The following is a 14355-nucleotide window of genomic DNA, read 5'->3' as shown; positions in this document are numbered from 1 at the left end:
GTTTAAAGGCAGTAGTGATGCCGCTGTGGCTTTTTTATATTTATTAAAGCAGTAACAAACAATAAATAACAATAAACAAAAGACTATTTACACAACTAAAAAAAGATTATATTAGTATATGTAAAATAGGAAATTTTAACACAATGTTACAATTTACATTTAACCAGTAAATTTAGTCAGTCTATTTTAAAAACACCAACTCCTATAAGAAAATAATTGCTTCCTATTTCAACTCCATGACCCTGACTCCCCAGCCCTGGTCTTGCCACAGTTTGTACAGACAGGCACAAGCTGCAACCAAATATTTTAATCGCTTGTACCAACTCCTGAAAAGTTGTTTTGCTGAAAGCAGCTTGTACATGATGAAAACAATGAATACAACATATTCAGGACGAATATACACCTCTGAATCATTGAACTAACCTGTAATTGAAGAGTATTTCTTTTTCTGTTTAAGTACTGGTGACATGCAAATGAAAGATAAATTGGGCAGGACATACTATATTTGTTGTATTTGTTGATCTACCCATCCTCTAAACCTGCTTATCTATGGCAAGGACAACAGGAGCCTATACTAGCATGCAACTGGTACAGGCAAGAACCACCTATGAACATGCTACCGGATTATCACAGGGTGAACACACACACACACACCACCAATACCCCCCAAAACCCCCCGCCCCCCTCCTCCGGACTGCAACCACCCGACAAGGGGACAATTTAACAATGCCAATTCACCTAACTCTTTGGTCTGTGTAAGGAAGCCACACCAAATCCACAATAACCCATGTACAAATGTCACACAGAGAGCAACCAGGATGCGCTTCTCAGACTCCTCCTTACTACAAGGCAGCAGCACTACCAAATATTTACATTTATTGTGGCTTTAAAATTAAGGAAATAATACCCTTATTTGAGCTTTACTTTATTGACATAGTGCACACATTGTGGGGAGCAGGCTCCCATAGCCACTCATTAAACCCCACCAAATGTCACTAATACCTCAAGTTCACATTTACCAAGATTTTTGTGTTCTCTCATGGTTTGAGGGTATACACTTTGCTCAGGAACACTGCTAAATTCGTATGGTGCTTAGGTTATGAAAATTCCAAATTGGCCTCTTTTAGGTCATGAGATGTGAGAGGTGATGAGGAATGGCTAGAAGTGCATACATAAGGGCATAGTTTTAAATTCACTTGAGATTTATTAAAGAACTTGGAGTGACAACTAAAGTACGTACAAATTTATAAATCTTTTTTTTTCCTGCATACACAATGTTTGCCTTTCTAATGTAAGCAAAATTTTAGTATGGAATCTATGCAATGTTTTATACATAAGATCCCTAGGATTTTGTGACAACTGAAAGGTCAATGAAATTTTCTCAATAATTAGGCATTACCGTAAGTTTTTAACCAGCTAATGATGTCAATATATATCTTATAATTGCAAATGTTTGTAAAGTAATAAAGGTATTCAATAATAAACCAGGGGAGAGGAGCATATCTCTCCTGGAACACGAGGGCAGCCATCCTGGTGGGTGTCAGGGCCTGGACATTTCTTAAGCCCTGGACTGCAGCACTTCTGCCACACCAGGAAGTTCTGCCGTAAGAGAACCCAGGCACACCCGGAGTGCTTCAGTGTGCCCATGCAGCACTTCTGCCACACCAGGAAGTATTGCAGGAAGACCATCAACAAGCACCTGGAGCACATCCGGGTGCAATATAAAAGGGGTCGCCTCGCTCCATTCGAGGAGTTGGAGTCGGGAGATGGAGGACAGAGCTTGCAAAAGAAGGAGTAGAGACAGCAGAAGAGAGAAAAGGAGAGAGAATACAGTAATCCCTCGCTATATTGCGCTTCGACTTTCGCGGCTTCTCTCTATCGCAGATTTTAAATGTAAGCATATCTAAATGTATATCATGGATTTTTCGCTGGTTTGCGGATTTCTGCGGACAATGGGCCTTTTAATTTATGGTACATGCTTCCTCAGTTTGTTTGCCCAGTTGATTTCATACATGGGACGCTATTGGCGGATGGCTTAGAAGCTCCCCAATCAGAGCACGTATTACATATTAACTAAAACTCCTCAATGCTATAAGATATGCTTCCCGCGCGGTGCTTGATTGTTTGCTTGTCTCTGCCTCTCTCTCACCCTCTCTGACATTCTCTGCGTCTGACGGAGGGGGTGTGAGCAGAGGTGCTGTTTGCCTAGTAGATAGGGACGCGCCTCTAAGAAATGCCGTTTTATCGAGGTGCTTCCAAAAGCACACTTATTGATTTTTTGATTGTTTGCTTTAATCTCACACTTTCTCTCTCTCTCTGACGTTCTCTGCGCCCGACAGAGATGTGAGCAGAGAGGCTGTTTGCTTAGAAGATACTGACGCTCCTCTAAAAAATGCCGTCTTATTGCGGTGCTTCAGCAAACTTAAAAGCACACGTATTGATTTTTTGATTGTTTGCTTTTCTTTGCAAGCACACACCTCTCTCTCTCGGAAATTCTCTGCTCCTGAAGAGAAGAAGATATATTTGCATTCTTTTAATTGTGAGAAAGAACTGTCATCTCTGTCTTGTCATGGAGCACAGTTTAAACTTTTGACTAAAGGGTGTTATTTCATGTCTAGAGGGCTCTAATAATGTTAACAGTGTGGGAGAGTTTATAAGGCCTTAAAATATATAAAAACAACTATACAAACATATGGTTTCTACTTCGCAGATTTTCATCTATCACGGGGGGGTTCTGGAACGCAACCCCCACGATCGAGGAGGGATTACTGTAGAGGGAAAGGAAGAAAAGGACTGAGCTATTTGTGGCGATTTGTGCACTATGTGCTGTGCAGAAAAGAAAAAGCATAAGCTTTTGTAAGTGTGCCTCTGGTGTGTGTCTGTTTGTGTCGGGTTAGGTGGCTGGCATGCCCCCATAGAGTTGTAACAAGCATGTATACGATGTACCAACATTTCATGAAACCGGTGGGTAGGTCTTGCAAATAACAGTGTCAATCAGGGCCAAAAAGGAGACACGAATCATCACAGAATTCTCTCTTGGTAAAGTTCAAACTTTCCTAAAATAAACTGAACTAACAAATATTAAAAAAAATAAAAATAAAAATAAAAAAAAATAACGAGACTATAGTTTTTCAGAATTTGGTTAAAATAACTAGTCGCTAGTGCTGGGCGGCATGACCAAAATTCTATCACGGTTTTTTATAAAATTATATCAGTTTCACGGTATTGGACGGTATTTTTTCCTGAGTGGAAGTTAATCGCATTTTCCACTGCAATTACTGCAGTAGACTGGCTAAGAATAACCTATTCCACTGTCATGAGGATTGTACATTGTACAAATTTTAATGTGCACACAAGTATTAATACAGGTTTGCATGGCCCCATAAAGTGATACTTTTCAAGGGGGTGGCACTAATGAAGAGAAGGAATCACATTGCATGACAGCTGCAGTCAAAATATAGAACCTTTTTATTGAACAAATTTTGCAAACAACTTAAACTAAAATTTTGACAACATATTTTCAACCACCCAAAGAGATATTTAGACTTCGTAAAATATCAAAAGGTGCTCGTCAAAAGTTGTACTGCACTGAACATGTCTTAGAAAAGGAATAAAGAGTAAATATTTTTTATAAACCAACTACACTTTCAGTTAATGTTAACAATCTCTGTCCGCCGACACGTTAAAGTGACATTTTAAACAACTTTAGAATCATTAAACTGCATAATATTTAAACTAATAAATAATAATAAAATAAATAATAGTGCAACTTCCAGTAATAATACTATTACTTCAAGCCCAGGTGCATTACACAGTACAGTATTCACCAAATAAAAATAAAACAAGTGCAACTTGGTGATGACATCTTTACCAACTAAACCATCATTAAGGCGAACGGCATTAATATGGACCTTGCTTCAAGCTAAGCTATATACATAAATAATAAAACTGCAACTAGCATTTATAATGCTATTTGTGGTATAGCTTATATAGTTTATTTTAAAATTAAAGTAGAATGTCAGAAACTAAACTTCATCCTAAAATCAATGTTTAATTTAGATTTTCTCAAACCCCATCATAAGTTAATGTAGCACATTAAATGCTTTGTGTTAAGTGTTCCTCGATCCAGTTGTTAATCACTGTACGCGCTTCTTAAACTGACTTCCTTCGCACCAAGAGGAGGCGCAAGGAGCGATCGCCGCACAGAATACATTCACTTCATGATATTCCTGCTCTCTGAACATTTAAAACGCCAAGATAAATACTTGATATCATTTTCAGGATGAAATGCATTAAAGCAGGTATTCAACAGGCACGGTAGTGTGGCAGTAGTGCTGCTCCCTCACAGTAAGGGGTGCCCAGGTCTATGTTCAGTGTAGAGAACTTTATGGTAGGTGTGACAAGGCTCCAAAAAACTGTATATATGAATGGGTATCACACAGGTTTAACTGAAATATTGCGTAAATGTTGGTTTTGTGATCTGATGTTCGGAGACACGAACACAGAATTCAATGAATGTTCTACTGAGCAGGCTTTCTTTATTGCCTGCATGTTGTCTGTCTGACGTACCAAAGCCCCAGTTCCTATCCTTCCTTTTTCTTTCTCCACATAACCAACCACCACACAATAACGTCTTTGTGAAATTAAAACTAGTTATAAAACTTAAAACCACAGAGTGTTCAGAACTTTTATAAAAAAAACACTCTTCGTTATACAAGTTTAACTATACCGTCCATTCAGGGTTGCGCCAATCCCAGCAAGCATTGTGTGCGAGGCAGGAGCAAATCCGGAACGGGGCGCCAGCACATCGCAGGGTGAATACGAGCAATACACTCCATTAACCCTGCTAGTGTATGTAACACAACCACACATCCTACATGACTTTAAAAGGAAACTGAATCACGCCAAGTAAACCCACTAGAAAAACTTGCAAATTCAAAGCAAGGAACACCTGGGGCCCCATTGCTGCGAGGCCACGCCACCATGCCCCCACATGATTAATACATGCTTTAATGCATTTCATTATGAAAATTATATCAAGTATTTATCTTAGCATATCATAAAATTAATGTATTCTGTGTACTGCCAAAGCCTCCTCTTAGTGCAAGAGGAAGTCAGTTTAAGAAGCAGTAGCGATTAACATGGCTCTGGGAACACTTAACACAAAGCATTTAATGTGCTACATAACTTATGACGAGGTTTGAGAAAATCTAGTACATTAAATATTCATTTTAAGATTTAGTTTACAATGTTCTATTTTAATAACAAATTACGAGAATAAAGCATTGATATTAAAATGGAAATGTCGATAATAAAGTCGACATGTCATACTATTACACAGTACCCAGGTACATTACACAGTATTTAAAAAAATAAAACAATTACAACTTGGCTTGCAGTATTATCCAGTAGTATAGAAACAGTATTCACACATTTGAACATAATGGTCCACATCTGACCTTTTAAATCCAAAGTATCTTCAGACAACAGACGTGACTCATTTTTCCAGCAAAAGTTCTTCTGTGTCATGTTCAACTTTATCGTCTGCTACAGCTTCAGAATTTTCTGTCCATTTTCACTGCGCAATACCTCTACTACCGCATGTACTCCGTTGCATGTGTATAGCGGTGTAGCATTGAAAAAGAACCCCTGTGCAACACCTTCACTAACACATGCATAGAAGACATGCACTCTGTTGCATGTATTTAGCGGTGTAGCAGTGAAAAAGGTCTCCCGTAAACAGTTTCCCGCTGCGCCATATTCCAAACGTTGTTTAGGCAATCAAAAAAGATTGACTTTGCATACATACTGTACTTAAAACATTTACTACAAGGCTTTACTCATTAGCAAATTAAAGCACCGATTGTACACCAAAAAACTAAACCTAGCATAGCCAGTTATAACACCTACAAAAAACACAACACCTTCCAAGATCTAATGACATCCTAAACGGTGGCCCTGTTGTCTGTGGATCCATTATCTCACCCACCTAAACTAAAGTGTCACAAGAGCCAGACCTCAGTCCCAAAAGTCCCTGGTGGAAAGCAAGACCCAACCTTGGGCAGTGCACCAGTAAGGATAATCCACAGAAACACTTACTTGTATGGGGACACTTTAGTGTCATGACTTTACGCAACACAAATATCTCTGGAATGACATGAACATGACATCCACACTAAAAGAATTCACTGTTCAATTTTAAACCTAATCACTGTGCTACCATGTTGTCATTTTTTAATCTTTAATCTTTGGTGCTTAGGCGTCAGGCTTTTTTGACTCATTGTGTTTACCAGTAACATATTTAAAAAAAAAAAAATAAATAAAATTCATGGTAACTGTATGATTGACTGGCTGTATAATAAGGTCATAAAATACTATTACTGGCTGACTAGTGCAGGGGTGTGGAAATAAAATTTGTTTATACTTGTCCACGGACAAGTAAACTTAGAAAATCCACTTGTCCGCCAGTTAAATTCACTTGCCCATAAACAAATAACAAAAGTGAAAAATGTTTTTTTTATTTTTTCTGATCTCTTTTTATTGATACCAAAACTGCCTTCCATTTTAAAACTGAAAAAAGTTCTTTCAGGGAGTAGTATTTTGCCACCTTGCTCTAGAACATTATATAAAAGATTCCCTTATTTTAACTGGCTAATAAACAATGCCTTTATTATAGCTACACTAGTTTTTTTTTTCATATATTACAGTTACATAACAGAACACTGTCCTGATTCATTTTCTGCCATGTTCTTCAGCTTTTGTCTTGCAACATCTTCTCCCCCAAGAATCTTTACCATCTCAGTCAGCATGGGCTGAATGCTGTTCATTTCTGCTTGAGCTGAACTGCTTGGTTCCTGGACTGATGTTCCCGCAGAAGTGGATGCTGATGACTTTTCAGGTTTTTATGAGTGAAGTGCCTGTTGTCAGGTGACAGCCAGAATTCCACAGCTGGTCATGGGTCAAACTCTTCTAAAGAAGCAGTATTGAACAGCCTAGCATAATCCTCAACCCTTCGAGTGTTCAGCTTTAGAAAACGCTTTTTCAATTGAACCAACTTTTTTCTTACTTTTAGACTCCTGTCTCTATCCGACGTACTAAACCCCCAGTTCCTGTCCTTTTTCATTCTGCACATAACCAATGACCACACTATAAACGTATTTGTGAAATTAAAACTAGTTATAAGCTTAGACCTCTGAATGGATGGCCTAATTAAACATGTATAACGAAAATTGTTTTTAAAGTTCTGAAAACGGAGGTCAAGGTTTATAACTAGTTTTAATTTCACAAAGACGTTTATCGTGTGGTGATTGGTTATACGGAGAAAGACAAAGCCTAGGAACTGGGGGTTTAGGACGTACGATAGACACAACAAACATGCAATAAAGAAAGCCTGCTCAGAAAAACGTCCATTGAATTCTGCGTTCGTATCTCCGACCTCCAGATCACGAACCCAACATTTACACAATATTTCAGTTAAACCTGTGCGATACTCATTCAAATATCCAGTTTTTTGGAGCCTCGTCACACCTGCCATAAACTTCTCTACACTGAACGTAGACCTGAGAACCCCTTAATGTAAGGGAGCAGCACTACAACAGTCACGCCACCCATGTCTAATACATGCTTTAATGCATTTCATCGTGAAAAAGATAAAGTATTTATCTTAGCATCCTGAATGTTCATTGAGCAGGAATATCATGAAGTCAATGTGCGGCGATTGCTGCCGGCACCTCTCACTGCAAGAGAAAGTCAGTTTAAGAAGCGCGCAGAGATTAACAACTGGGTCGGGGAACACTTAATATAAAGCATTTAATGTGCTACATTAATTTATGACAGAGTTTGAGAAAATCTAGTAAATGAAACATTCATGTTAAGATGAAATTTAGTTTGTGACATTCTACTGACAAAATAAACATGTCGACTTTAATCTCAAAATTTCCATTTTTTTGTCTTCACCGTGTCCGTATTTTTTTCCACAGTGGCCTTACTACGCTTCCTTAGGTTTTTCAAGGCCTGTTGTGCCAGTTTTGATCAAGAAATGATCCATTTTCTCATCTGCGATGCTATTTGCTTCAGTTTCAACAACACGCATATAGCGAGAACAACGTGCTTACCACAGCGCATTATGGGTTATGCAGGTAATTCCTAATGATGTATTCGAAATACCGCAAGACGGTACATTTCCAAAGAAGTAAATATTACCGATGTTGTCGGGAAAAAAAATAATCGCGTCCGAGTGAAGATTTTTATTGATATTTCATAACATTTGGAAACTGTTAGAATGTTTTCTTTATTTTTAATAAACTGACAGCGCGAAACCAACTTGTTTTATATGAAATATTCTCTAATCAAAAACGATCTATAGACAGTTCATCAAAATTGATGTCATGCAATAAATTTCTTAACTCCTCAATATATCACAACCTATACGAAATCACAAATTTCAGGAAAGATCAAATGCCTAACAAGCTTTATGTGGCGAAAACAATTGCATTGTAGGTGAAATGACCACATTTTTATGTAGAAAAAATTAAATTTTATCAATAATATATAAAAGTTATCGATTATAATGAAAAATCATCAAATTACATCGTAATGTCGGCATGAAAAAAATGACCGCATCTCTAAGCGTGTAAATAGTAGGGTAAAATACTTATGTAAGACCACAAGAGTGCTTCCCCTTTGAAAAATCAGCCACCATTTTGTAAACAATATTGAATACCAATTTGAGACATGAAGAACATACCTAAGTAGACTGTTTCCGCACGAAGTACATACGTAAATGTTAATTTGAAAGCAGTGATAAAAATGTGCCCTGCACTGCACATTTAATTCTTTTTTCTCCAAAAAATTGCACTTGTCCGTGGACAACTGAAACCAGGAAACACGCTTGTCCGACGGTCAATTTACCAGTGTCGGATGAGTCGGGCGTTGGATTTCCGCACCCCTGTAGTGAATACTACATCAATAAACACCCAGTTAAAAAAATTAGTCAACTGTCAGTAGATGCAATTATTTTGAAAACTGCCGTTGTACTGCAGCAAAATTAAAAATTGTCACTTTGGTTAAAAATGTGTGTGTTACAATTTTTAATTTTGCTGCAGTACAAACAGTTTAGTTTTCAAAATAATTGCATCTATTGAAATATATCAGTTGACAATTGATAGAGATATATATATATATATATATATATATAGATATATATATATATATATATATATATATCTATCTATCTCTATCTATACACAACACACAGATTTAACATGGTTGTCGGTTATACAGAAATATGCTAGCTCACACAAAATTTGAAAACGTAAAAACTGCCATTGGGCATGTCTTGCCAAGGTTGAACTTTGATGGTAGATACAGGGTCATGCTAGACATTCTGAAATCTACTCCGTAAGACTAACACAAGCTTGTATCATCTCTTAAGAAATAATACTTTGTTTTGGAAAGACATATTGACAAATTACTATAAACTATTAACATTCTGTTGAATTAAATTCATTCTTGCTAACCTTTTTGGTGATTAACAAGAGTAAAAATATACACTACACAACATTTAATAAACTCTCCTCTTTTTCAATCTCACAAACAAATATACTGCCATATTTCTACTATGCTACAAATAACCAATGGAATTTTTCTTCGTCATCCAATTACATTTTTGCTCATTCAACATGAATGATAAACATAATCGATTTTAATTTAGCTCTGAGAAATTACTGCCAAAATGCTGAGAACGGACAAAGTTTCACATATTTAATTTGGAAGTCTGTACTTCTACGCTTCTTGATTTTCGGATAATGCTCACACTTGTTCCTGCTGATTTGTGCTGTGCTATAATAGACTTAAATCATGCAGGACTTTTTGTGCCTAACTAAAACAAAAAAAAAAAAAACTGATGCAAAGCAGCTTCTTTAGCATTCCCAAGATATTTCAAAACAGCAAACATGTGACTGTGTTTTACAGGGATTATTTACCCTTGTTATATTATTGGCAAGCACTATTGTTACCATGACCATTCCTTTCTACTCACTTAAGATCCATCCATCCATCTTCCAACCCGCTGAATGTTTTGCAAAAAAAAAAAACAGGCTCTAAAAATGTTTTTTAACAAATGTATTCAAACTTTACAATCTTAAAACACACAAAATTGGGGGTTTTATGAAAGATAAAACAAATTTGGCAAATTTATGTTAGCATGTAGATCAATCTTTCCCCTTTAAAAGGTTTTTTTTTTTTTTACTTTGCCACTTTCCAAACAAACAGCAATTAAAGTATTTCTTAAAAGCACACTTCTTTATTATATATATATATATATACACATATATACACACATACACGCAAACAAACACATAAATATACACCAACATTAATAGCTTTAAAGGATAAACTGATCAGTCAGACTTGTTACCTAGAATCGCCACTGCTGTTGCTCACACTGTCCTCGTCACTGTGTCCATCCATTTCCAGGTTGGTCACAATAATGAAATAAAAGTCTTCCCTTGCAGAAGGAAACTGATGTTATCTAAAAATCCAGCCTTCAGTATTTGATTTGATGTTCATTAAGTTGCTCCCTCTCCAATCTCAAAAATCCACAAGCGCCTATTTAACTGAAGAAAAACAAAATTAGCAAATAAGCCCGCTGAACACCTTACAAAACTAAATGGTTCAACGTCTACAACTTGAACCTTTAAGATGCGATGGAGCGTACCTCTGTTTTAAAACAAAATGTAACTGCTATTATACTAGCTCTGAAGTAAGCAATCAAAAGAAAAACTATTTTAATAGAATTGAAGGGAGTGGACTGTTGAGTACCTTAAGAAACATTACAAAACTTAAGGCTAATAAAAATTGGGAAAGATTAAACGTGCTTTACTCGTGCAATATATAACGAAACAGAGTAGAAATAAAACGTTAAAACTAACTCCATCAGCATCCATTTGGCTGGTCAGTATTATGAGTATAAAAGCTTTTACAACCACGTTAGATCATCAGTTCACTTTAGCTTAATATACAACATTCAAACCGTCGACTTTATTCACAGCACTGAAGAGCATGCGAGACAAACTTCGAATCGCTGTAAAGTTTGCTATCGTGTGGTGGTTCACAGTTTCACTTTTAAACTCGCCTGTACTTCAGGCAGTATCAGGGAGCAGTGATTATGTACGAAGGCCGGTGACAATTTCCTGGCAGACGAGTTTGTATACACCACCCTGACAGGCTTTCTACACACACTTCCGAACTCCGTTCAGAGAATGCGAGCGAGTCACGACCAAGACAGGTGTCGAATCTTTGTTGAAGGTTTTATTTCCTGAAAATCGCAACATGGCTCAACGGCCCGATACTTGCTTATACCATCACCGAAACAAAATACAAAACACAAAGCATGCTTACACTGAACTGACAGATGATGCCGTTTATCGCTCACCGTCTGAACCACGCGCTGCATAACCCGTACTATCAGTATATTTTTCCACGAGAAACATTTCGATTGTGCTTTTACTCAACTAAAACATCTACGTCTCCGATCTTTTGTTCCTTTTACTCGGTGGGTACTTTTCAGGTACAGATATATAGCGCACCACATGAAACAATATTAACATAAACAGCTAAAGGCAAAGTGACCAGGTGTAGTCAGAGCGAGGGAGCGATCTGTAGTCTTATTCCCCTTCTCTTGTCTCTTCCACCAATTACTCTCCCCCTCCCCCGTCGACTGCAAAGGCCCTGATCCGAGGCCTTGTAGCGTGTCTACTAGCCGTCTTCCAAGCGGCCTTTCCTGAACAAAGATCCTTGCAACATAGTCTCTCTCGTCGGCAGAATGTAAGTTGCCTGCCCCCTTTGGGTAACGGGACGAAAGTCCACAGTTCTGTATCCGTCTGCTCTAGGATACCTCAGTCAAAACGGGGTGAGCCGCAGAGTTAAAGGCGAGAAAATGGAAAACCAAGCGTTTTCGGTTTACTCTGAAAAGGATTTCCACGGGAAGTTTGCCATGCTCTCCCGGCTACAGTTTCGGCCCGCAGCCGACCGGCCACTGCACTGAATGCGAAACCTTGCCCACAAATATCTGCCGACCTCACTTTTAAACACCAAAACGCACGGACTGAGAATGAAGTCACATTTCATACATCCCTGTGTTCTTCAAGCGTCTTGCTCACTGGATACACTTTGACTTTGACATCCTTCACAAGACACTTCTTTACAGAAAGTGTCTTTGAACAACTATAGTACTGGCGGATCTCCGATACGCTACTGATGCAACGTACAGTCTTCTGCTGAGGCCAACTGCTCCTCGAACCCCCTTCTCTAATCGATTACTTTCTGTAACTCCGTGGAGTAAATAGGTCGGCGTCCTTGGCTCCTTTTTTAAGAACAATGTTCCTCGTTTCCTACGACAGGTCCCGTCGCGAAGCTCTACTTAACCCCTCACTTTAGCCTCCGGTTGGAATTTATCTGCTCACGCAAGCGAAAGGAAAGCTTCCACCTGCTAACAGCCCTCTTACCTTAAAACGTCCCAAATCCGCCAAAGTTATTCCAGGCCAAAAACCGAACTTTGTGAATCAACGCGCGAGTTGTTTGTATTGTGGATTAGTCGCGGGTCCAAGCTATCTGCCGGCCTCCGCCATGACGCCTCCAGCTAACTGTGTGGAAACCCCGGGCAGTGACGTCAGGGACTCGAGCTCGGCCGCTCATTCACTTTACACACTCTCGCGTACACATTTGAGGCGGGAGGAGTTGGCACAATAAGACGGTCCTGGAAACAATCGTCGCGGCACACTTAGAAAAACCATTGGCTGCAGCAGCAGCGTGGAGGCCATGTACATTGGATCCATTGCCGCCTTGGCTCATGTAAATGGGCCTTCCTCCTCACTGGGATGTGCAGGAACCTAAAAGCGAAAGCAATGTTTCGTTTTTTTTAATCGCTGCTGTATCCTCGGAGACCTTCCGCGTCAGAAAATCTACACTCTACAGCATTATAGACGCGTCGTTTTACCACAATCCACTAGAGTATTTAGAAGTCGAGTCAACGCTGTTATTAGAAGGTAACTGCCAATGCCTTTTACGTTTCTGACGGATCTGCCTGGGCTGTGCCATCGATACTCTTTACATGCGTGCGTCTCCCCATGCATCTAATGGCGCGTTCAAATTAAACACTATAGCCGATGGTGACGCGTCCTGGTCGCTGCAGATCAGTCTGACTTAGCAAGCTGAGCTAAAAAAAAAATCAAATGAAAGTTTTAACAGAAATTAGAACCGCATCTGTAGTTAAGGTAGATAGTTTTGCCAACGCTTGAATGATTCAAAAGTAGATGTAAAAATCCAAGCTTAAAATGTGAGCACCCTGGAAATTTTTTAAACTGACAACGCTACACTGTTTTAGCAAACTTGTAACTGAACATAATTCTGTAGCGATTGATATAACTTTACTGCTTTTGCGAATTCAGTTAACTGCTCCGCTTTATACAGGTCCGTTGGCATGGCATTCTTCTGGTTTTGTGCATTTTCATCCTGTATATTAGCTGCTTTCAATTCTTAGGCCAATTTGTGTCCTTGCAAAGACACTGTGCCCTCCACCTCCAATGCATTCTGTTGCGTCCGTAATCGTTCACACTACGATAGTTTTTTTTATTGAATGATCTTGTTATGCAATGCCATTAGTAAAAATTCGGACTAGCTTAAACCACTCCAATTTGGGGGATTCCTATGAAATATAATAATTTACTTCATGAGGCAGAAGTACATAATACAAATTAATATTTGCTCCAACTATTTGAAATATGAACATGTGTCAATTTAAAATTTTAAAGTATACGCAATATTCCCAATTGTAATACAAATTTTACCTTTTCATCCTCTGATATAAGTGCATAGATAGCTAGAATCTCAGTAAAGGATCAAAAATAACATTTTCATAGTTACTGGTGCGTTTACTGCCTTGCACCCTGTGTTGGCTGGGATTGGCTCCACCAGACCCCCATGACCCTGTAGTTAGAATATAGAGGGTTGGATAATGGATGGATGGATGGATAGTCACTGGCCTTGAAATAGTCTAAAAATACTCCCTGCTATGTTTGAAATCTGTCATTTGTAACCTTCTGGGAATGGCTTTAGAGGTCTATGACCATCAGTAAAGGATCAAGTATCAAAAATATTTTAATTTGTGACTAAAAAACCTCAATATAAAATAAAATGACATTCCACATGTCTATATTACCAATCCCAATTTTTTCAAAGTTTTGTGAAAAAGGAGTAACTTAGACCTCTCGTATTCCATTAGATGTTTAATCCCTGGAGTCAGTTGACGTGGCATGCACAACTTCAAGTCCTGATCATTTTTGCTGAAGACACCTG

The 14355-nt window shown here is 38.4% G+C and overlaps 1 protein-coding gene across 4 annotated transcripts in view; it reads right to left on the bottom strand.

Annotated features, from left to right (window-relative positions):
* The window catches only part of chd1 (chromodomain helicase DNA binding protein 1), a 181755-nt gene extending 168306 nt beyond the window's left edge, over window positions 1-13449 (bottom strand). Inside the window, exons 1-2 of one of the 4 annotated variants that reach the window (XM_039758926.1) lie at window positions 13432-13449; window positions 10418-10616 (exon numbers count right to left, since the gene is read on the bottom strand). In XM_039758926.1, the coding sequence (XP_039614860.1) occupies window positions 10418-10470 (53 nt within the window). In that variant the 5' untranslated portion in view covers window positions 10471-10616; window positions 13432-13449. Of the gene's footprint in view, window positions 1-10417; window positions 10617-12506; window positions 12822-13431 lie in introns of those variants that run through there. The other 3 variants (XM_039758928.1, XM_039758925.1, XM_039758927.1) reach the window with 3 other exon arrangements.
* Between the last annotated feature and the right edge of the window lie 906 nt (window positions 13450-14355).

The sequence above is a fragment of the Polypterus senegalus genome, chromosome 7 (genome assembly GCF_016835505.1).
Source record: "Polypterus senegalus isolate Bchr_013 chromosome 7, ASM1683550v1, whole genome shotgun sequence".
NCBI classification, from domain to species: domain Eukaryota; kingdom Metazoa; phylum Chordata; class Cladistia; order Polypteriformes; family Polypteridae; genus Polypterus; species Polypterus senegalus.
Note: the sequence above shows the minus strand (reverse complement) of the source record. Positions and strands in the feature narration are given on the sequence as shown.